Raw genomic sequence first — 23,996 nt, forward strand, 5'->3', positions numbered from 1 at the left:
CACTTCTAATCACTGAAAGATAAGCTAGCTGGATGCTGACAGATGTCTCATAAGTAGCACACAGATGAGATTTTGTTTTCCCAAAATATGTATTAATGTGTAATTGTGTACATCCATAATGCCTTAAAAATAATTTCCAGACTTTATAAGAACCCTAAAGGGCAGAGACTGTACTGTAAGACATACCACCTTTATTAAATGCACAGTATCACAAGGAACATTTCCATTAATTGTGGATAAGCTACTCACATGATGCACAAAGCATTGGATTGATTCATAGAACTGTCTGATTAAAGCAGGATTAAATCTGCTAGGAGAATACACACACACACACACTCAGATGCATACACGCTTAGATGCATACACACACACACAGGCACACATCCTCTAGCAATCTGATGTATGTGCAAATACACACACACACACACACACACACACACACACACACACACACACACACAAATACATATACACTCTCTTAAGTTCACACAGTAAGTAAAATTTTGTTATCTGCACAGGAATGAAAACTGTCATCTTTTTTTTCTTCTTTTACTGTATATTTACAAAAAAATCATTAACACCCCCCTCGATATAGATTACATTCAAAAAATGTCCCCACCCTTCTAGATTACATTCAAAATAATATACTATTCATGATGCAAAGTCACAGTTATTCATCTGAAAGAGGATCAAAATAGGCTACAGTCAGTCAGAGGGAGAGTGGTGGGGTTAGCCAGGAGGTAACTCTGACCTCCTCGCCACTGGCCACACATCTGCTGGGACACCTGTCGGGCCAGGAGAGTTCCTGATGTTTAGAGTCTGTGGTCGCTCCTGCGAGACAGGCAGCGTCTCAGACAGCCTCTGTGTGAGCTCCCCATCACAGTGGAGAGGAAACAGGAGATCATCTTCCTTCTTTTTTTTTCTTCTTCTTCAGAGAAAAACTTTTTTTTTCAATTTCTTTTTTCAATTAAAGTCCTCTGTAGATCAAAAATTGCCAAAAAAAACCACAAAACAAAACAAAAAGGAGAAGATTGTATTTTCACCGGTATTATGAACAAGCACAAAGAAATTATACAATGTAGCACAAATCAAATTGTATTTACATATAGTATGTATTGCCAGTGGCCCATAACACGTTGTCTTCAATAGCTGTCACACAGTTTTGACATGATACCTGCTTAAAACGGATTATACTATTAAACATAGCCTACTATTCATATAGACAAATATCAGAACTGTACAGAATGGAGAGCTGCTTATGTACAGCGGACAGGTGACTTATTATTGAAGAACGCTGTGAGAAAAAACATAGGGACAAACACACACACACACAAACTGGGGTTTTTCTGTGCAATCATGGATTTTCTTTTCTTTCTCTTACAGCTGACAGCTGAGACCGAGAAGGAGGGAGCTCAGTGCTAAGGTTGTGCATTGGAGTGTTGAAGTAATGCTACAAATTGCACTTAACAAAAAGAACTTATTGTCTCACTGCCTTTACGCCTCCGCATGAAAGATTCCTGCTGATTTTTTGTTGATTTTTTTTGTTTTTTATGCAAAGATTAGGATGAAACTTGCACTGGACGCTCGCACCATGGTTGCTCTTTTAGCCTCTTTTTTAATATCAGGACAACAAAACAATTGAATATAATACAAGAGTGCATTCTGAAACCATTTGCTGCCTGTACAAATCACCACCGTCCTGGATGAAGAGCTGTCAGCCAGTCACCACATGGCTGGCTGGGGCTGTGAGGAGAGATGAAAGCACCCCTGGGAGATTTTAAGGGCAATCAGACTCTTAATTAATGCTTTTACTGCAGTCTCATAGCTGACTACATGGAATTGAAAATGACGATCTTCAAAGTGCACTCTTAATCCATACAAAGCCTGGTACATAACCTAAATTAAAAAAAAGAGCACCCCTGACATCTGAAAACCTCCCATGATGGAAACCAAACCACGTCACGTACCAGAGATTTCAGAAATGGCATTGCTGGTTGACAAAAAAACAACCTGCGCCGCCGGGTCCCCATCCTCTGTGCTTTAGGTAAATGAATGAACGAAAAGGAAGATTTGGAAAACAGAGCTGCACCCTTTAAAATGTCTCACTGAACACTGATGGCCTTCTTTCAAGAGGAAAAGGTATTTACAGAAAAGACGTGAAGTCGGGAAGCGCCTCAGAGGACCAGGATTGAAATCTGTGAGCCATGGATTTCAGTCAGCTTGCAAATTCTCTACATATTAAAATAGTCTGTGGCGTACGACACATTTAGCTTCAGCTGTGAACTAACAGGTTATTTTGTGTTATAGCAGAATAGGTGAGACACTGCTGAGAGAAGAAAATTAGCTATCTACAAGCATGTATCCATAAACTGTCCATCACAAAGAGACACATTGCACGTCCCTTTGTTCATTTCCAGCTTATGGAATACAAGAGGGAAGTGATTCGATGCGGTGAGTGCAGACAGGGCGAGCTGTCTATTGGTCTCTTTTTATGCCTTTTACATACACTACGCCACATGTTTTGGAGCACTAATGGTACGGGATCCTCTCTGCATTTTGGTTTCCACTTTGTGAAGCATGCCTCAACAACATCTGCAAATTTAAAAGAAAAGCAAAAAAAAAAAAAGCCCCAAAAAACAAAACAAAGAAAAAAACAACAACTCAAAAATCACTCAAAAACCGTAAGGCTTTTTTCTCCGTGTGATGAGGACAGGAGCATTTACAGTTACATTTACAGCCGGGGTTTCTGTACACAGATGCGCTCGCGCAGCCTCTGCTTCCTCCTCCCCTTCCTCCTCCCCTTCCCCCCAGTTCCCGTCGTGTGCAAACACACAAACACTTGTCCACATTATGAAGCACACATGCACACGCAGTACATCACACGGACGCAGTGGCGCGTCAGCCCAGTATGTCCAGGTATACGGGCGAGGCTTTGGCCAGGCTCTGGAGCGTGCTGTGGATCTCCTTGATGTTCAGCCTCATGTAGGGCTCCCTCTGCCAGCAGCCCAGCATCAGGTCGTAGACCTCCTTAGGACAGGTGCGGGGCCGCTGCAGCACTCGGCCCTGAGTGATGCACTCGATCACCTGGAGGAAAACATTGGTTGGTTTGTCAAAAAGAAGCTGATTTATCTACTGTCACATAATAATGTGGTTTGATACAAAAAAATCTCTGCGGCTGGGAAGCGTGCGGGAACCAAATTGCACATCCAGTATATTAAAGGACGGCCTCGACGTTTGGATAGCACAGACTGTATACAGAGGTTTAAGCCCTAAGCTCACCTTTTCCAGGAACATTTTCAAAAAGATTTAGGTTTAAAAAAAGAATGCTGTTCATGAGCAAATAGTCTTTGTAATTCCAAAGACTTACATTTTAGGAGAGCTCCCACAATATGTGCCGGAAAAGGAAGATGATTTTACATTTTCTCATTCAGTGTAGTGTATGTCATCTCAAGGGCGGGCCATTCATCAAGATTTTTCTTTGGTTTTATTTCTTAACACATGATATTAATTTCCCCCATCTGAAAGGAAACTATCCTGTTTACCGGAATAGTGCACAGTATCTTAAGCATCTTTGTTCTGCGCTTCCATGAAGTTCTGAGGATTTTAAAACCAAAATGTTCAACAGTAAAGGGTTGCCAACCTTCAGTAAGATTTCATTAGTCATTTCCTATTATGCAGCTAGCTGTGCCGTGTCATATTCTGATACAAATGTTAGCTGTTATGGGGTTCTGACTTCAAAAAGGGTTCATGTCAACTGAGACATGGGACACCAGAGTGCTGCACTGAAGTCTGGAGTCTGTCATCATTTCTTCCAGTTTGGAGCCAGAGTTTCTCGTAATTTTTTAAAAGGTGTTGTGAGCAGTGTGTTCTTAAGAAATTGGACAATTGGAGGGCAGAAGATAAAGTGTCACTCCTAACAAACTATCTACAGCAGATAAAAAGTATTTCAAAGTTGTGTCCTTAAAAAATAGGAAAAGAAAATCTAGTGAAGACCTGGAAAGAGTTTGATTGTCAACATCTTCATTTTTCAGCATGCTATTGATCCCCAAAACACTACCAATGCAGTAAAAGCATACTTGGATAGAAAAGCACACATCAGTCATGGACTGGCCTCCACAGTGCCGGACCTCAACGTTATTCAAGCAGTGTGGGGTCAGCTTGACAGAGAACAGAACAAAAGGTAGCCAACATTCAAAGAAGAGCTCTGAATTTTGAATTTGGTTGTCACACGACATGCTTTGATACAACTCCTCTAGAGACAGGACTGTTTTCAGTCATACTGTTTTACAGTGTTTTTATATAATCAGTGTTATTCATCATGACCTGTAAACTGTGTTAAAGCAAGGTTATATCAGTTAAGGGTTATCAAAGTGTGCCACTGTGGCCCTTGTGTTTTTAGCAATGTGAAGCCCGACTGAATAAAGTGTGCTGTGCTGTATATTTCTATCAAACACAGTTCAAATCCTGCTAAATTACAGCTGTGCACAGTTGTTATTTGCTGATGTATCCACTTTAAAATAAATATAATGTGAGGAAATGTAACAGACGCCTCACTAATGATTCAAAATAAACCACCATCGCTTAAATGGACTTATATCAATCTGTCTCTTTGTCCCAGTATTTTGAGTTTTGTTCTGGACTCCATATTTATTTCTTTTAAAGCATAAGATAAATTATGTTCTAGTTCCCGAGGATGTTATTTTCTAGTTCCTCTGAGTTCTTAAAATCTAGTTTTAGGATGTTAATTACCCTTTGGTTTCCAGTCTGTGTCCTTTGTCTCTGTGTTCGTTTACCTTCGCTCTACCCAGTCAGGTCCTCATGTCTTTTTGGTCTCTCTGTCTTCATGGCTGTCTGTGTTCCCTGTCTTGTCTAGTTAATACATTTGTCGTCCTGGTCCCTGTGTTTTTTCCCTTTCTGTTCTCGTGTCCATCTCTCTGTGTTTTTTGTCCTTTTGTCTCGCCAGTCTGTCATGCCTCCTTGTCTGTTTATCCCAGTGTCAAGTCTCAGTGCATGTGTTACTTCCTGTTTTATTTTGAGTCCACTATCTTGTGTGCCTGACGTTAAGTTTTGCTTCCTTTGTCTTGTTTGCTTTGATTATGTTAAACTGTATTCCCATCTACTCCCTCTCCTCTACTTCCTTTAACCACCCTCCTGTGTATATATTGTCTACCCTCTCCCTCTGTTCTTCATCGTGTCCTCTCTCGTGATGTTTACAGCCTCTGTCTGTGTGTTCCCGGTCAGCTTAGTTTTTGTGTATATGGCTTCTGTTTTTCTTGCCTTTTTACCAGCAATAAAGCTGTGATATTGAGTTTTATATCTGTCTGCTGAGTCCTGCATTCTGGTTCCACACCCTGCCTGCCAGCAGCAAAACCAAGCGAACTCCAGACAGACCATTGAGTCCACCAGAGGGATGATGGGAATTAAGGTGCACGACTACAGCCTACATTCATTAAATTACTAGACCATAATGTCAGTCTGGGCTTCTAAGACGTGTGGGTCAGGAATTTAATGCTTCGCTTGTGGTGCTAAAGAAGCTTTCAGTCAGCTTACTGTTTAATAAATAAATGACTAGTTTTGGAATGATTTTGTTTATTGGTCTTCACCACTATACAGGCTCCGCACTGGCACTCTGCCATCAAAAGTTATGAGAAGCATGCTATGAATGAATTCTTACACAGCTCAGATTACTTTCATTAATGGAATACTTCTTTTAGTCCACCAAGTAACTCTTAAGTCTTGAAATAATTGATTAGGTAGGCATTGTGCTAGAATAGGAATAAAAATATGCTGACACTAACATTTATTCACAGTCTCTGACTTTTTCTGCCACAGTGCATACATGGAGACCAATGAATGTGAAGTGTAGGGTTAGGTTGAAACGCTGTCTGACCTCATTGTTAGAGAGCTGGTACCATGGCTGCTTGCCGTAGGTGAAGATCTCCCACAGCACCACGCCGAGGCTCCACACGTCACTCTCTGTGGTGAACCGCCGGTACATGATGCTCTCCGGGGGCATCCAGCGGATGGGCAGCATCGTATGACCGCCCACCTGCACAAAAAACGACACAACAGCATTCATGAGAAACCAACACTGCAAGATCTGCTAAAGAGTTCAAAGCTGCTGAACATGCTGACTTTATTGTTGTTTACTGTTGTTATAATAATGGGGGACTGTCAATAGATGTCAGTGATCGCGAAAAAAACACATCGTTGTAGACTTTGTAGTCTTGCTATGGTACAATAGTTTGTTGTAATCCATTTATAATACATGATCATGTTTACTAGAAACACCAAGCTGCAACCAATCATTCTGCAAGAACAGCCCTGCAATAAATCCTAAATTCAGGAAGGTTAAAATGTTCACAATATATATGAAATCATAAAAAGTGCTTAAAAAACACTGATGTCTCATAGCTTAAAAAGCCAACACAGGTCTTAAACCCCTTTAAAGCCTGAACCATGAAACCAGAACATGTTTAATGTTTATTGAACCTTCTAACAACTTTATTAAAAAATTAATTTAAATACTAATTTACATGTATGTGTTTAATTTTTAATCATCACACTGATGATATACAAGTCTCAAAAGCTCCCCAAAACTCATGCATCACATATGATGCGCTAGGCATCACGGGTTAAGGTTAATGTGTATGATTTTTTTTCTTGTCCGCTATTTATGATGATGAAAACGATTCTTTGTGTCAAATTAACAAAGATTATCCGGCAAATCCTCACTGCAATATTAACTTACACAAACCTTAAATAACCCCAAATAAATATTTGAACCCTAAATTAAGTAGCACCACTTTTGAGACATGTCGTTCATTCACCCATTTTCTGGTGCACATCCAGGTCTAGCTTGCTCAAGTGAAGCATATAAACAAAATGATCAGGATTTGCTGGTAGGTCTGCTGTTAAGATCATTTTCATGATCAAACAGCAAACTTGTCAGAAGCTGGAAGCCTCAAACATTTGGTCTCTGTGCATGAATAACAAATAATCAATAATTGAATGAAGTGCAAATCAGAGTCATTAACATGGAAGAAAATCTAGATGGCGAAACAAAAGATTATTTAAGAGTTCTTTAGTTGAGTGCTTTTGTAGCTCCAAGCCTTCTAACTGGTGAAGTTCATATACTGGTACGCTCACCGGGATTATATCAGCGTGTCTGAAACTGCGGGTTGCCAAACTGGTCGGGCATGAAACAATGCACAGGAAGTATGGAGTTCCAGATGAAAGCTGTACTGGGATTGCTGTGAAATAAACTAGCAAGAGTTTATTAGCTCTATTCTGTTGATCATGTTTTTGTTGTTGTTGTTTCGAAGGTGGGTGTGCATGAAAACAAACTGAGAACCACCATATTCATAATTTAGTGTTGCGTATAATAAGCTTACTGATTAGCACTAAACACAATAAGTAATAATAATGGTAGTAGTACTGGAAATGATACTAAATTCATATTAAAATTGATACATATATATATATATATATATATATATATATATATATATATATATATATATATATATATATATATGTATATATTTATAACAAATCATGTGACTAATCCTTCTACCTAAAAAGAAGGACGAGGGAAGAAGGAAGGCAGTTCTAAAGGTAAAAGGAAGTACAACCCAGTACTACAAATATGTATTGCTGGATTAAGTGTCTGGTTACATGTGACAATTTGATGATTTGTTTCTGTTAGCTTATTTGGCTAATTTATGTGACATTGGGAGATTAATTTGGTGAACCACGCAGACATCCTTTTCCATTGTTTTTAATCTGTTTTAATGCAGTCTGTCAACCACCAATCCAACTGTGGGGCACAAATATAAAATTCTAGTAAACTATCAAAGGTTTCACTCATGTCTGTGTCTTCACTCATGTGAAAATAATTAGTGTGATTGAAGGTAACACTTGCTCTAAGTGCATGTGTAACGGGACTGACTTCTGACTTCCAAAGTAAGCAAGTGAAACAGGATCCTGGTGCCGTTCGCGTTGCTAATGTGTTTGATAACGGGATTTGGTGGGAACCCCTCTTAAAGGGGATCTTATTAGACGCAGGAAAATGCATCTTGGAATTGATTTACAGTAAGAGTCTTCACATTTCTGACTTCACTTTGGGCAGCAGAGGGCACTGTGGGATTCACGCTGGCATGTGAGACACAATGAAGGAATAAAATACATGTATCAACTCAGTGTTATTATTAACATGATAGTTTTGTTTCTTTGACCTCCATTGTTTTTTATACATTTAAACTGCAATAAAAAAAGATACAATGATCGTCATTCTTGCAGCTGCACAGTTTTTTAAGAGCAAACCTGGAATTAAATTTGATCAGTTCCACATTTTTTGTGTATAATGAGGCGAAGTGAAGTAAGGGAAGAAAGGGGAAAATATCTAAAATCCTTACTCTGTAGTAGTCTGAGCTGTAAACATCTCTGGACATGCCAAAGTCTCCTATCTTGACCAGCAGGTTTTCTCCTACCAGGCAGTTCCTTGTTGCCAAGTCTCTGTGGACAAAGTGCTGGGAGGCCAGGTAGACCATGCCAGCAGCAATCTGTTGGGCAATGTGCAGCATCTGGGACTGAGTGAGCTCCACCAGGATGCTGTGTTGACCGTCTGCCATGAGCACTGCATCGGGACCATGGGACCTGCACCCAGTAACCGTTGCATAGTTTAGAAAATAATGCAGCAGCATGAACTATTCTGTCACTACTGTAATACATGAATGTGATATTAGCAATCAACTAACTAATTAACAAAACATTAACCTGAAATTATTTAACATTTTTCTCACCAAGTAAAAGAATACAAAAAAATTTACAATACAAAATTTGTTCTAGCCTCCCAGTCTTGATCATAATGTGATGTTTCGATTAGCTGTATTTTTCTTTGGGTTCTAGACTGTAGACTGCAAATAGCACAAGTAGTGCATTACCTTGGTCTGTGAAAATATACTGTAATAGAGAGTCTCAGTATTTTCTTGCATTTTGGGAAAAATTATTCAAGAAAGTGATTATTTTATTGATCACTGATATAGTGATTAGTCTCACACTCGTACTCAGTAAATTCAGTACAATCCCACAGCGTGTGTTATAACATTGACCGGACTAGACAATGAAGACGTAAAATTGACATTACTGCTTTTTTTGTTACATTTGATTTAAAAAAACATATTTATCAAAGTTAGAAGCTACAAAATAAACATACAGGTAAGAGAGAATTATTTGAAACTGTTACAATAGGTCTAGGATGCCATCAGCAGCCTAGACCTATTGTAACAGTTTCAAATAATTCTCTCTTACCTGTATGTTTATTTCGTTTTCATGTTACTTTATTCCTTTTGATTTCTAGTCCCCAGTAACTTTATTATTTCCATAAAGCATATACAGCCGCTTGTTAATGTAAATACTTAATCAGCCAGTCGTAGACGATATAACCAAAGTACACAGAAGAGCATCTCAATAAGTGTAATTCTGAAGTAGATGGACTACAGCAGCAGAAGACCACATTGGGTGCCACTCCTGTCAGATAAGAACAGGAAACTAATGCTTCATGTGGGCTCACCCAAAATTAAAGCGTTGCCTGGTCTGATGAATCCAATTCCAAATGGTAGGGTCTGAATTTGGTGTAAACAACATGTAAAGCTTTGATTCATCCTGTTTTTATACCAGCAGTTCAAGCCACTGAGTGTACCCATCTTCTGTTGGCTGCATTTAGCAGGTTAATGTGCCATATCATAAAGCTCAAATCATCTCAAACTGACGTCTTGAACAGAACAAAGAGTTCATGTAAGCCTACTCAAATGGCCTTCACAGTCACCAGATCTGATTCCATCATGCATCATGGATCTGCAGCAACTTTGTGATGCTATCATGTCAATATGGACAGAAATCCCTGAAAATGTTTCCAGCACCTTGATGAACCTGTGCCATGAAGGATTGAGGCAGTTCTGACGGTAAATGACCTGTTCTTACACAGCACGTTCTACTCTAACTCAGCACTCAAAGCAGTTGTTGCTACAAGCTTCATTCACCCAATCACACACATTCAAACAAGCACCTTGTCTAAAATTTTCACACACAAATGCAAAGAGAAAAACTCAGGGACCATTATCTTGCCCAAGGAAACTTTCACATACAGATTGGAGTAGCTGGGGATTGAACCTGTGACTTTTACATTGGTATATAACCAGCTCTACCTCCTCCACAGCCAAGGCTGAGAAGCAACAGTGAGAAACAACAGAAAGGGGATCTAACCCAGTCCTAGCAATGTGCACTTTATTGATTTGCTTTTATTCCTTTTGTATTATACAATATTTGTTTTTTGTTTTTAGCACGTGTTATTTTTAATTATTTCTTTTCACTACATTTGTGTTACGTTGTTATCAGCCTGTCAGTCCTTACGCAAACCATTTGACATTCACTGATCTGCATGAGAGGTACCACAAGTAACTGATTAGTAACAGATACCAATAGAGGATCTAAAGAAGCTTACCTGAGGAACTTGTTGAGGTCCCCGTGTTTCATATATTCAAACACCATGATTAGTGGGTCACTCTCTACGCACACTCCGTAAAAGGTGACGATGTGCTCGTGCTGCAGGTTGGTGAGGAGCTCAGCCTCTCTGTAGAAGTCTGCTCTGCCACTCTCGCTGGCCTCTTTCAGTGTCTGAAACAAGACAGGGACAAAGACGAGAGGCAAACGGTGAGAAGCATTATCTGCAGGAACGTACATCTAATCACTAGGATTTACTGACTGACTGTCAAGTTCATTGATCGTTTGATCTGTACCTTGACTGCCACGTGGATCTTCTCCTGGTCTGGTGTCAGGTTGTAGCATTCAGCGAGAAAGACCTTCCCAAAGGCTCCTTCTCCCAGCTCCCGCTTCAGCACAATGTTGTGTCGCTTGATGTGCTGGACAACTTTAATGCAGAAGAAGTCAAATTACCCTCAAGGTTATGTGCACATTGGGAATTTAAGTGGACATTTTTGGTGCATACAGAACATTTGTCTTCACTAATCTCACAACAAACAAGCACGCGTCTTCAGACTGCATCATTTATGTGATGACAATTCAAAAACTGAAAGATATTTAAATTAACATGACAGAAAACATATATTTAGCAAATTGCATAAGTTAAAAAAGGACTTAAATACTTATCTAAACTATCTGTTTTTACAATTCAATACTTTGTGTAGATTCATAAAGTATAAAATATAAAACTGCTGAGTTAAGCCCTTTGTCAGAGCTTGTGTTCCTGCACATCTCCTGTGGTCCAACTATCCAGCCGGTCTAAGGAACTGGAGTCACTATCACAGTGCAGTAGGATGCCAAAAATAAATATGGCGCCTAGCAGCGATCCCTGCATGGATTTATCAGAAAAGGCCCAGGTTACCCGGCATTTGTCGAACAAGGCAGTAACTCACACGTGTTGGATTTCAGCATGCTGCCGGAGTTACGGAAGTACTGGGGGTTCTCGATGACAGGAATCTTTGTCATTCCAATGATCACTGCGTCTGGACCCATCTCTGAGGATGACGGGGTGTTGTTGCCATTGGAGACGTGATGGAGAGGGCTGGCAGAATCATCGTCATTACTGATAACTGAGGAGGAGCCTAGAGAGCCACAGAGGATGTGGAGAAGGAGGAGAAGAGAAAGACAGTGCAAAGAAGAAGACGAAGAAGAGTAAAGCTGTTAGCTATAAAGGAAGGGGAGTAAAAGCAGAGTTGCAGGGTGAAAAAAGATTGACAGAGGGATCACAGGTTATATGAAGTATGTCAGATTACACATTATAGGCAGGTTTACTGAACAATGTAAAAGGATGAGCTCAGGCCAAAGCAGAGCTCACTAATTCCTGTGGTAATTTCCATATTCACACAGTAGGAACAGCACAGGGCCAATGCTACTGCTTACTTTTAAACCCCTGAGATGTCATTTACCAAAGATACATAATAACTAGATTCATATTTTATGATATAGGTGTAAGGAGATATTAGGACATTCTAATGTTTCATTAACATTAAGTGAGAACAAATGCTTATAATGCTTAATAACACACTGAATGGCTTCAGTGTATGTGTTATACACTGTTATTGAAGGTTCATGAGCTGTTTATGCATCAGTTATGAATATTAACAAGATGTTGAAATTGCTGAAAAAAGTCATACTAAATAGTTAGAATTTTTTTTAAGTGTTTTAGATTATGCACCATGCTCCTTAGCACAAAGACTGGAAACTGTGGCTGCATGGCACCAGATTTTACTGGATAGTTAGCTGCCAGCTGTAACATCATTTTAGTGGTGATAAGTACAAAAAATAATAAACAAACGAGGAAAAGGAAATTCAACAAATGTAAAAGCAAAAAACAAAACAAAGTGTACTAGAACAAACACACGAAATCTGACAAATTATTCAAATCTGAAATCTGGTATAGCAACTCTGCTTGATTATGATGAGAGAAAACTGACTACATGAAAGAATATTATCATGCCATAACAGGTGATCAGAGCTAATGGTAGTAAGAAAATGATATAAATAAATACATACATGAAAAAAGAGCTTGCAGTCAGTATATGGAGGGAGACTGGGAGGGTTAGGATGATTACAGTTAAGACATGCAAGATTTTAGTTGCATGTCTTAACTGGCATTAGGTGACAGAATTGAATTAAAATGTTTTTCTTGCCTGCATAATCGTTTATTTGGTTATATCATTTGGTCCACAAGTAGTCGGATGATGACACTTTAAAAAATAATTTTGCCTCTGTACAGCACCAGAGTGGAAATCAAATAATTGCTATGTGATTAAAGTGCAGACTTTCAGCTTTAATTCAATGGGTTGTTTTTTTTTTTTAAGCATCACTTTAACTGTTTAGCTAAAGTCTATTTCAGGAATTACAGAATTACTGATAGTCCTCCCAGTTTCAGCGGCTCAAAAGCAATTGGACAATTGAGTTATAAGCAGTTTCATAGGCATTTGATGTCTGTTCCCTTATTATTATTTTGTGATAAATGAAGGAGATAAAACATCTGGAGTGGATGCATTTAGTAGCTGTTCACTAAAACTCTGAATATGAAGTCCCAAGAGATGTCTATTCAAGCGAACGAGGCTATCATTAGCCATCTCAACAATCTGGTGCATTCTTAAAAGGAAGGAATTGACTGGCCAGCAACACCAAAAAGCCCTGAAAGACCACGGAAGATGACTAAAGTGGATTGTTTCAAAGTTATTTCCTTTGTTAAAAAACTCCTTCACAATGACTAACAAGTCAAAAAACACTCTTGGGGTGGTTTGGAAAAAATTTACCCTCAAGAGAAGGCTTCATGAATGGAAATACAGTGGTTTTACAACAAGGTGCAAACCACTGGTTACATTCAAGAACAGGAAGGGCAAATTAAACTTTGCTAGAAAACATCTAAAATAAAAACTTCTGGGAAAAAAGTTTTGGATACATGGAACCAAGATTAACTTGTACCAGAACTATGAGTCAAAGCATACTGCTTTTTCTATCAAACATAGTACAGATAACGCTATAACATGGGCAAGTATGGCCACCAGTATAACTGACTCACTGGTGTTTAGTCATGATGAGACTGCTGATAGAGGCAGCAGGATGAATTGTGATGTTTACAGGGCTGTACTCTCTGCTCAGATTCAGACAAATGCTGCAAAACTGATAAAGTGCAAAGTGCAAATGGATAATGACCTAAAGGATAGTGCAAAAGAAACCTAAGAGTTTCTCAAGGCAAAGAAATCAGATATCCTATAATGGCTGAGTGAGTCATCTGATCTCAACCCAATAGAGCACGCTTTCTAGTTACTGAAGACAAATCTGAACGCAGAGAGACCCTCAAACAAGCAGCAACTGAAAGTGGCTGCATTAAAGGCCCGGCGGAGCATCTCAAGGGAGGAAACACAGGATTTGGTTACATCCATGGGTTCTAGACTTCAGGCAGTCTGACTACAAAGCATTAAAAACAATCCTTATAGTTAAAATGATCTTAGTTTGTTCAGTTCATTTTGAGCTTCTGAAAACTGGAGACTCTATACTTTAATGCTTTATTAGAAGGCGTTGGATTACAGGTGAGGTGTTACACTTCAATCACATAATGTTTGATTTAGTCCAATGTGGTGGTTTACATACAAACCCCCCTCAAAAACCTACCATTGTCCAAATAGTTGTAGACCTAACTGCATTTCAGAGGGAAGCACGTGATGTTAAAACTTGTGTTCTAGTATCTATTATATGTTTTAAAGGGACCTTTAAGGTATCTTTCTATACACATATATTCGGATAAAAGATGTATTGTGCCACTGACATATTGAAAAGCTGTTTCTGTGTTTTAGCAAATGTCAGGGTGACCAATATGGGGTTTCTTGTATTTCAGGGATAGTTCAACTCCAAGCAGCCTGGAGTGGACTGTCTGCGACCTGGAGCTGAGGATAACGTTTGTGTGATATTTATTTGCAGTGATGGCCAGGGTTTCCAGGATAAACTGCCGGTTGTAGCTTCACTTCTAGCAAACACACGTGATATTGTTTATCTCAGGGTAAGGAAGCACAAATGTATATCTTGAATTATCAGCTTAGTTGTTTTTTTAGAAAATGTTTGCACCTTTAATGCCAAACTTGGAGTTTCTTCCGTATTTCAGTATGATCATCATCAGAACACAACCGATCAGGGCAACGCCAGCAATTCCCACAACTACATACACCTAGGAAGGAAAAAACTAAGATGGAGTCATGAGGCGATAACAGGAGCTGCTTTTTTTAAAAAAAGAATTGAAATAAACAAGAAAATATTGTGTATTTTAAGGGTTTACAAGAAGAGGTAGGTACCACTGCTTTAGATGGAGCGGGCTGATTAGGGTCACTTACAGCAACACTGTCATCCGGTGGAGTGTCTGTAGGATCTGGAAAGAAAACATGGGTCTGAACATTTTAAACCAATAACATCTAGTGAGTGAAAGCACGCCAAAATGCTGACTGTTAGGTTCATGCAAATTTGAGAGTTGAAACACACACCGTCTGGGCAGAAGGCGAAGGCACAGGCAACGGCAGGAAAGGGACAGGGACATTATCAGAGTTCATTTTAAATTTGCACTCAATCATCATCATGCTAACAAGTACAACATTTGTCCGGATAAGCCAAATCGATACTTACAATACTCGAGGTCTTCTGTAGAAAAGAAAAGAAATGAAAAAAAAAAAAGCATGTCAGCAGCCATAATAAACAGAAACGAGCTGACTTCAATAAACGGACTCGTGTGAAAAGACAGAATACTGACCCGTATGGTTGATGTTAGGCGGGTGGAGAAACTGGGCAGAGATGTTCTTCTCATCCCTGCCATACTTATTCTCTGCGACCAGCTTGTACTCTCCGTTGTGAATGTGGGTGGGGTTGACCAGCTGCAGGCAGCCGTGTTGCTGGTTCTCTGTGGTCACGTGGATCATGGTGCGGATGTAGTCCTGTTCCTGGAGAGGCTTGTTATTGTGGTACCACCTTAGCTCCGGCTTGGGGTTCCCCGTTACTGTGAAGGGGATGCACCAGTGGTGGTCCCGCTCTGGAGACAGGAGTGTCAGGATGGTGGGGGCAACTGACACAGAGGCAACAGTAGAGGAAGAGTAATCACAAGATGATAGGAAATAAACACAAGGAGGGAAGCCAATAGGTAAAACAACATCTGAGGGATTTTGAGTAAGTGACAAAAAGTATGGGAAGGGAAGGGGGACTGATCACACAACATCTGAGCACTGATGAAATGAAAACACGGAGAAAGAGGAGGAGGGTGGAACTAAACAAGCAGAGGTGTATGGCAAGGCATGAGGAGCTTCACAGGAGGAAGAGTTATGGACAGGAAATATGGAGAGTCAATAAGGTTTGCCAAGAGACACTAATGATAACAAAATGAGGAGCCTTCTGCTTCCAGTGGAAAAACAACATCTCGAAGAAGGCATTTAAAAGTTCATCACATTAAATTACACAAATTAAACTTAGCAACGCAAATATAATTTCTAGAGATGTGCGCCATGGTTAAAGTCCTTACAAAGAATATTGAGCTGAAGGCTGGCCTCGGTCTGACCGACCATGTTCTCGGCACTGCATACGATTGCCCTGCCGTTATCATCAGGAGACAGGCCTGACAGGGTGAGGATGCTCTCTGTATCCATAGGTTCAATCTGTAAACACATTATTAATTTTTTCATTATGTTTCCTGTATACAGAAAATTGTCTTGATCTTATGAAACCGACTACTATTAGTTGACTGTACAATACAGGCTCAAATGGCTATGACACACAGATACCAGAGTAGTTAGCAAAGTAGCCAGGGAGTTTTAAAGAGTTACTTAAAAGTTCAAGTACCTAAAAGGAATGAAGACACTTATACGGGATAAAGATAAACATTTGAAATTCTATAAACAAATGCTGAAAAATATTATGGACCAGTACTTAGCAAACTAAAATCAATGTGAGATGATAATTGAACTAGTAGCTAGAAGTGGCTAACAGCTAGCTAAAAGAAGCCCAGAGAACATATGAACGGCAAAGTAAGTAAAAGCAGTTGATACACATTTTAAACAGCACAAGGTAGAAAAGCAGCGTAAATTAGCTAAAAGTGGCTAATAAATTAAAATAAAAAAGACAACTTTTCTAATTGTTATTAGAAAAAGCTGATGTAAGAATAGCAAAACAATTAGCTAAAAGCATCAGCTAAAATATTTACAAGTACTCAATACGGACCAGAAACAAGCCAGTTCAACAGTATTAATGTCCAATTTTATATATTTAAAATTATTCATTCAAAGCTTGAAATCTCATGTTGACAACTACACAACTCGGAATTTATCTAAAGATGCCCTTTAAAGGTCTACAAACACAGTCACAAACTTTTAAGCGCTTAAAAGTAAATTTCAGCGTTTGAAACCCCTGAATGCTTGTAAATCACCCAGAATATATATATACATACATATATATATATATATATATATATATATATATATATATTTTTTTTTTTTTTTTCCCCCCCCCAACATTAGTGATGTGTTTCGCATTGTTTTCAGTAAGCTGTTTCAAATTAGAAACTAGTCTCAGACCAGTCTAGTCCATGTCCTCATAGTTGTTTAAAAATACTAGTTGTTAAAATCGTCCCGTTTGTTGGAAATACTGTTTACGTGGATAAAGATAAATTAAATATATACATTTAAAAACAGCAGGTCACTTAAAATTTTCAATGCCCATGTTTGTAATAATCAAGGAATACGATGTGTTTTGAAACACTGAAGCACTAAAGAACATAAGCTAATTAAGTTTGGCAACAGAGGCTTTTTAGTGAGTTAGAAAGTGGCATTTAATCAACTTCTTCTTATCTATATATTTGATTTTCCCATGAAAACAACTAAATTAAATGTGATTATTTTATTTTATTTTATTAATAATAATAATAATAATAGTAATAATAATAACAATTTACATATTATTTTATAAAAACTTTTTAAAAGTATAAAATATCACCAAAGTAAAGCTCTTCGAGACTCCGTAAAGGTGGAGCCGTGCCAAAGGTTTAAAAATGAAAACAGAAAGGTAGATCACCTTACCTCATAGTGGGTCCAGAGCTCATCAAGGTTCCACACAATCTCGGGAGCAGGGGAGCCTGAGGCACTGCAAATAGCTTTGACATTACTCCCCTCCATCTGAGTCACATTTCTGGGGGTGACCTCTACGGTGGGAACCACTGTGAGAAAACATGCAAACCATAAAAGTAAAAGGAAACTTGATCAGATTGTTTCCCTTTAAACTTTCTTTCTGTCTTTCTTTCAGTCCCTTACTGTGCATCCACTCATTCAAACATTCGATATCAATCAGTCTACTCAGATTTGCTTATTGTGGGATGGTTTCACTTTACCACAGTCTGGCGGCCGGAAGGTAGCAAAGTCCTGCGCCACTCCTCTGTCATCTGTGCATGTCAGCTCGGGACTGTCTGTTTCTTCCTGGAGTCTTAGCTTGATCCACAAGTTCTCACAAACACAATCCAGAGGATTCCCAGACAGAAGTAGCCTAGAAAGAAAATAGAGTGCATGTGACACTACATAGAAAAGACATAGATACACTGATAGTCTTGTGCGTATGCGTCACTTACGGATATGTAATGTTAAAGTTCTGAAATGTTCTCCATGACAGTGTTGACAAGTTATTGTCTCTGAGATTTCTGAGAGGAGAGAAAAAAAAACAACCAAACAGAAAATATTCAACTAAGCATTCTTACATGTTTAATAATGAAATAACTGGAGAGGCTCTGTAAAATTCGTCTTACACATATTGAAGTCTTGTATTGTTAAAAAACGCGTCCGGTGATATAGATGTCAGTCTTGTCTTTGTGACCGTTCTGTTGGAAGTTAAATTGTAGTTACATGAACTTTAACTCCACTTTTAACCATAAAAAACACAACACTGAACGTTCTACTTACAGGTTTCTTAGGTTTATGTAGTGCCTCAGACTGCTGTCACTCAAGTCAAACAGTCTGTTTTGATTAGCAATGTATCTGTGGAAAAACAAGATGAAAGGGAAAGCTTGGTATGGTGCAGGTTTTTAGTCAAACTATTCACACAAAAAATGTCAAATATTGAGTCAAAAGTGTGATTTAAACTGGAATTGAGATACAGGTCCTAATTAACTCTCCAAAAACTCAAGTGTTGAATGGGAAATGTGTGTATTTTATAAAACTAATAACTTTTTTTTTGAATAAAACTCATTTTGTTGTTTTTTGCGAGTCAGCAAGGTAAAATTGTACTGCTCCCAAGTTAAGCTACTCAAGGAGTCTTGTCTGTGCATTTGTGAGTATAACATTAATACAACAGCGTGTACTGACGGTGTGACATGTTTACCTTGTTTACTAAAAACAATGGGTTTTTTGGGGTTTTTTAAACAACTTTGTGGACTAATAACTGTAATAAACTGTTTTTGTTTTAAAATAGCACCTCTAGGGAAAAAAAGCTTAACGTGGGGGCTGGGTATGTCACCAATAATAATAATAATTAGAATAATAATAATAATAATAATAATAATAATAAGTTGTAGGGAAATTAGCTCGATAAGAATGAATGAATTGGGGTTATTAACTCTAACCAGGTAAAACACTGTGCAGGGACAGTCTAGCAGCTTAATCTGGGTCCTGAGCCACGATCAGACTGGGTGTGTCAGTATTTGGCTGGAGGTTGATAAGCAGGAGACCTTACAGCTGCTGATATATAAAGAAACTCAAAGTTGCAGACAGAACGATGGTGCCTTTATATGTGAAGTTTTGGAATCAAATTCAAAGTTGCAACTGAGCAATCGCAGATGTGTCTACGTACACATTGAAAAGTTATTTTTATTTATGCTGAAGCATGTAATTGTATTTTGGAGTAAGCAGGTTTCTGTTTGGAAAGGAGGCATGTCTGTGAAATAATTAGTGCCGAGAAAGAGAAACACTATTATGTTTCTTTGCTCTACAGCGAGATTTAACTAAGTTTTGTGATTTGAAGAAAGTTTTTTTAAAGGTTTGTCTTTTTTCCTTTGTCTAGTCCTTTGCTAATGTAAAGCGTCATCACATGCCCACGCTGTTAAATTAATTATCATGCCAAAAGATGGCTTTTTTCCAGCGTTTGGGAGGTTTAGTTATCTGGACAGTGCCTATGCTGAGAGGTTTCAGTTTAGGTGAGAAGGTGCTTTCAGACATTGATATCCTTAGGAGTGTGATTTTTTTCCATATCTAAATTTTTAGTAATTTTATTTTACTTTTTTTAGCTAAGGTCCATGTTGGGAACAGTAGGTCCTCATGGTGAAACCTTGAACTTGGCACAGATGAAGCTTTACCCATCTCACTGTTCCTGAATCTGCTTCTGGTAAGAGGCACTACTACGGTCCACCTCTTGTCTCTCTATGGTCATAAAATGCCTACTTTCATGTCTTCTGAGTTTTGTGCTCTGCTTCAACAGTGTAATTTGGGGAGACTGAAAAAGTGGTGGTATTTTTGTTTTATAGATTTTCTTCAAGATGCTGCTTTTACATTCCTACACAGTACTAACACGAAATTTTAAATATTTAACAAATGAGACTTTTGGAGAACACAGTGAAAACTTGAAATTGTTTTTCTGAATTTGTAGCAAGTAACTACATATTTTATAGAGTTTTTAAGAATGAAAAACATTTATGAATTATTTTGAGGTGGAATGATTGTCCTGTTTTAACTAGTATTTCGTTAAAGCTTCAAATGATCTGAAAAAAACAAACAAGCAACAACAACAACAACTTGTGAGTGTTGCTACCTACTGATGGGTTTGAGACTGACTGCTGGTTGCTTCATGTGTTAGTAGGAAACATTTTGTTTACATGAGGATTGGAGGATGCCCTAAAACTACAAAATGTATCTAAAGAGCCAGTGGTGCTTTCGAAGTGACGCCTTAAAGTATCACTAACAGGAATTTTTAAATTCATGGTTGATTTTCAGAAGGTGCCCGGCCTGATGTCCTTCACTGATGTTGTACACACTGCCTTAAAGAAATCTGGAACAACTGCATTCTTTACAAAGTGAAGAACATTAAAAAAAAACATATAGGCACCTGAAAGACTTTTCTTTTTATCTGCAAAGTAAAAACGCGAATAAACACGTTGACCCCAAGTAAACTACCTTCACGGTAAACTGATGTGACGCCTATTCAGCCTGCCTGCCTCCGAAAACTCACTCAGTCTCCCCTTTGCTCCGCTGGGTGCCATGCAGTGGTGTACTTGTGCGGGGTTGTAACAGGTAAGCTTCAACACAGACCTACACACTGACGCAGATGAGGCTCTACACAACTGTGGGTAGCCTATTGGCAGCTGTACACAACTGATGCGATCTCATGTGTAATGTGCCAACAGCATGAAGTATTCAGGCTGCTTCACACCGCCGCCCAAAAACCGAGTGAGCACCTCGGAGGCTCCGTTAGGCCTGAAAATTTACTCCATCACTACCACTGGAGCTGTTTTGTAAAGGAAAACACCGACTAATGCAAATAAGCCTGACGCACAACCTCGCCACCATAACGCGCTCGCGCACGCGAGCAACTGCCTCTGTCTCACACACACACATGCGCGCGCGCGTAAAAGCACACGCAAGCACACATATACGAGGCTACATGATCTGACATTGGTTATAAGAATAAAATAAATTCTGTGTCGGGAAAAGCGCTAAACATGGATCTCTACTGATGTTTAATCCACAAGGAGATTCCAAACCTCCATTAATAACGCCGTTGATCTTATTCTCACCCTTATTGTTATTATAATTATTGTTGTTATTATTAATATTATTATTAAAATACCAGCCCCAACTATTTGATATTCCAGCGACCTACAGATTCCAGGGGAGCTCTTTACGCATTGCTTCCTAATGAGTTAATAAGCTGTCGGTGCGATCGTTTTCATACACTTACATCTCAGTGATGTTTTCCATGTCATCTAACGTGAGGACAGGGAAATCCTCGATCCCTGGTACAGAATCAATACAAACAATTCTTGAGATGCTGCAAGTGCAGGATGCGGGGCAAGCATCGCTAAATCTCCACAGCCCCATCAAAACCAAAAACAATCCGACACGAGCCATGCCATATTCCCCCGCGCTGGAGTCCATCGCAGGTCCAATGGTATCCCACGAATCCCCCAAACAGAATCAGCTCAAATTGAATTATTAAGATTTCCACCCTCGCCACCTTTTTTCGGCCAAGTTAATCCTTTCGACTCCGCAGGGGGAGAAAAAAAAGACTACGCTGTCGGCGAGGAATGCGCAGAGCTCACGGTTTAATATCAAGATGCCATGGACTGGCCTTCTCGTCTCCGCAGAGCTGGTATCACACTACTGCATATCGATGCCGTGAAGCAAGGTGTCAAGTGGTCCGTCCTGGTGCTGCTGCCGCTGCTGCCTCACTCCCCTATCGGGGGCCACGGGACTGCTCGCCACTGCCTTGTAAAACAAATATGAGGTGTTCCAGATGTTTAGAGATCAATAGGCAGGGCCCCCACGAGCGGTTTGTCGTGTGTGTGTGTGTGTATGTATGTGTGTGTGTGTATGTGTGTGTGGTGATGTGGGGGGGGGGGGGGGGGGGGGGGACTGCACAGTGGAGTAAGGATGCGTGGTGATGCTGCGTGTGTAGGGAGGAAGGCTACCTGCATCCGTCTATCGATTATCACCGAGGACGAGCGCATCTCACCCTGCCATCACTGGGACGGGGCTTATAGGAGTGGGGGGCTGGGAAACGTGATTGCGATTGTGCCCTGAAAATGTTATTTTTGTCATTTTTAAAAAAAATAGGATCGTGAGAAATTCGTATTTAAATGGTGCAACAAACACCTAAAACGTCAGCTTCTGCACATTTCGAGTCAAGTGCCCAGGTGTGGGGCAAATCACGCCGTCTGCGATGGCCACAACAACAATATGGATGTAAACTCTTGTGTTGTGGTTACTCTGAAGCCATACATTGGATGAAAGCTTTTTTTTTTCACACCAACACTGTTGTAGGCTACGGTTGGCCATTAGGCCTGGTGTGACGTAAGGTTGACGCACAAGACGGGGTGCATCTATGAAAAATAATTACCTATACTATGTCCGCAAGCTTCAAATAGGTCTCACTCCAATCACTGATCAGAGCACGATATAGGCGTCAAGAACTCCATCTATTTATTTCTTGCCCAGTAAACTTTGTTTGGCAATAAATAAACTAAATAACAATAATAGTAGTAGTAGTAGTAATAATAATAATAATAATAATAATAATAATAATAATAAACCAACTTTCAGCAGACTGTTGCATGTTTTAGTAGGAGTTTAAGACATTTTTGTGGGTGGGTGTTAAAGTATTTGTCAATAAACATTTCGGGGCTGAACTGCAAATATGTTGCTCTGACGTTGATGCACGAATGCGTGATCATTTTTCTTTATAAATTAATTGTAACATATTGCTTTCCCCCCGTATACGTCCCAAAATGTGCCAGTTCCATGCCAGATGTGGTCTCTGTTCAATATTTATTTATTTATTGTTTGGTTTTTCGGTAATTGCTGTCCAGTGCCAAAACATCAAGCTGGTCATATGTTTTCAAAATGAATAAATAGATCATGTTTACCACCGGATTCCTCAATTTCCACTCACGACGAGGAGGCAGCCAGGACACATGATCTGTGACACAGCCTGGATGGTTAGTGTCGCTATGGTGACTTGGTCTTTACAAATAGCGCGGACAATGTCAAGTGTCGCTATGGTTGCAGATGAAAATATGTACGCAGGCTTTTTTTTTAAGAGAAACATCAAGAACTGAATTATATCTGTCTCCATGGCAACCTCAGAGTATAGGAGAGAGAAGAGAGAGCTCTTTATTTTGCAATAGATCCTTGCATATATATCTGAAGAAGCATAACAACACTTTGAGAAAAGGTGTGGGGGGTGATTGATGGAGGAAATATGGGCATGATTCAGGGCTTCTGATTTGCAATACATGCATGGAAGCCAGCTGGTGGCTCTGGATTAATAATATCTGATCGTGATCTTGTCTGGGGGGGTGGGGGGGGGGGGGTCACTTTAAAATGCAATAGAATACAGATTGTGGAATGTGCCATTTCTTTTATTGTGAAAATGGGGAATATCTATAAATAATCTATAAAAATGTATATCAGTTTCCCCAATTCTGCTTGTTGGTGTTCTTAGCTGGAAGTATCGCTTCTTCGAGGCAGTTTAACTTCTGGAATATGAGCATGAACAAGCGGGAAAAAGAGAAGCTCGTCCGCAAACGAGTCCTTGTTCATATGGTGTCAGTTCTGAAACATCCAAGTCCACGATAAGAGCAAGTCACTTTGAACCAATAATTAGAATCAATCTCCAACCCATCTTTCATTTCACGTCATGTACACAATCACTAATCAAAACCACTTAAAAGGTTCGCCCTTAGATATGATACCAAAAACACTCCAATCCAAAACCAA

General features: G+C 39.4%; 1 protein-coding gene across 2 annotated transcripts; it reads right to left on the reverse strand.

Moving 5' to 3' along the window:
- Nucleotides 1-171: 171 nt before the first annotated feature.
- ntrk2b (neurotrophic tyrosine kinase, receptor, type 2b) lies at nucleotides 172-22,100 on the reverse strand. Of its 2 annotated transcripts, XM_085464013.1 has the most exons (17): nucleotides 21,460-22,100; nucleotides 18,474-18,548; nucleotides 18,320-18,391; nucleotides 18,146-18,214; nucleotides 17,912-18,063; nucleotides 17,604-17,740; nucleotides 16,055-16,187; nucleotides 15,296-15,604; nucleotides 15,172-15,186; nucleotides 14,847-14,920; nucleotides 14,623-14,722; nucleotides 11,436-11,624; nucleotides 10,800-10,930; nucleotides 10,505-10,677; nucleotides 8,418-8,658; nucleotides 5,891-6,049; nucleotides 172-3,084 (listed from the first exon to the last, which is right to left on the reverse strand). In XM_085464013.1, exons 1-17 carry the CDS (start codon nucleotides 21,654-21,656, stop codon nucleotides 2,899-2,901), a joined length of 2,412 nt encoding a protein of 803 aa, XP_085320139.1. In that variant the 5' UTR covers nucleotides 21,657-22,100; the 3' UTR covers nucleotides 172-2,898. The 2 variants fall into 2 exon arrangements, with proteins under 2 accessions (XP_085320139.1, XP_085320140.1); XM_085464014.1 differs by lacking the exon at nucleotides 15,172-15,186 and having other exon boundaries at nucleotides 14,886-14,939; nucleotides 15,285-15,604.
- Nucleotides 22,101-23,996: the final 1,896 nt, after the last annotated feature.

This window comes from Copadichromis virginalis, linkage group LG7, assembly GCF_057382275.1.
Source record: "Copadichromis virginalis isolate Kocher_CV1m ecotype Utaka linkage group LG7, C_Virginalis_male_GT1.1, whole genome shotgun sequence".
Lineage (NCBI taxonomy): Eukaryota > Metazoa > Chordata > Actinopteri > Cichliformes > Cichlidae > Copadichromis > Copadichromis virginalis.

Bases quoted from the DNA above. Each gene is read 5' to 3' on its own strand.
- ntrk2b (XM_085464013.1), bottom strand. From the start codon at position 21,656: ATGGACTCCAGCGCGGGGGAATATGGCATGGCTCGTGTCGGATTGTTT. The intron at 11,625-14,622 runs GTGCAAACATTT...GTGGCTCTCTAG, and splicing joins CTCCAAGTTTGGCATTAAAG to GCTCCTCCTCAGTTATCAGT. The intron at 10,931-11,435 runs GTGAGTTACTGC...TCTGCATTAAAG, and splicing joins CATGCTGAAATCCAACACGT to TTGTCCAGCACATCAAGCGA.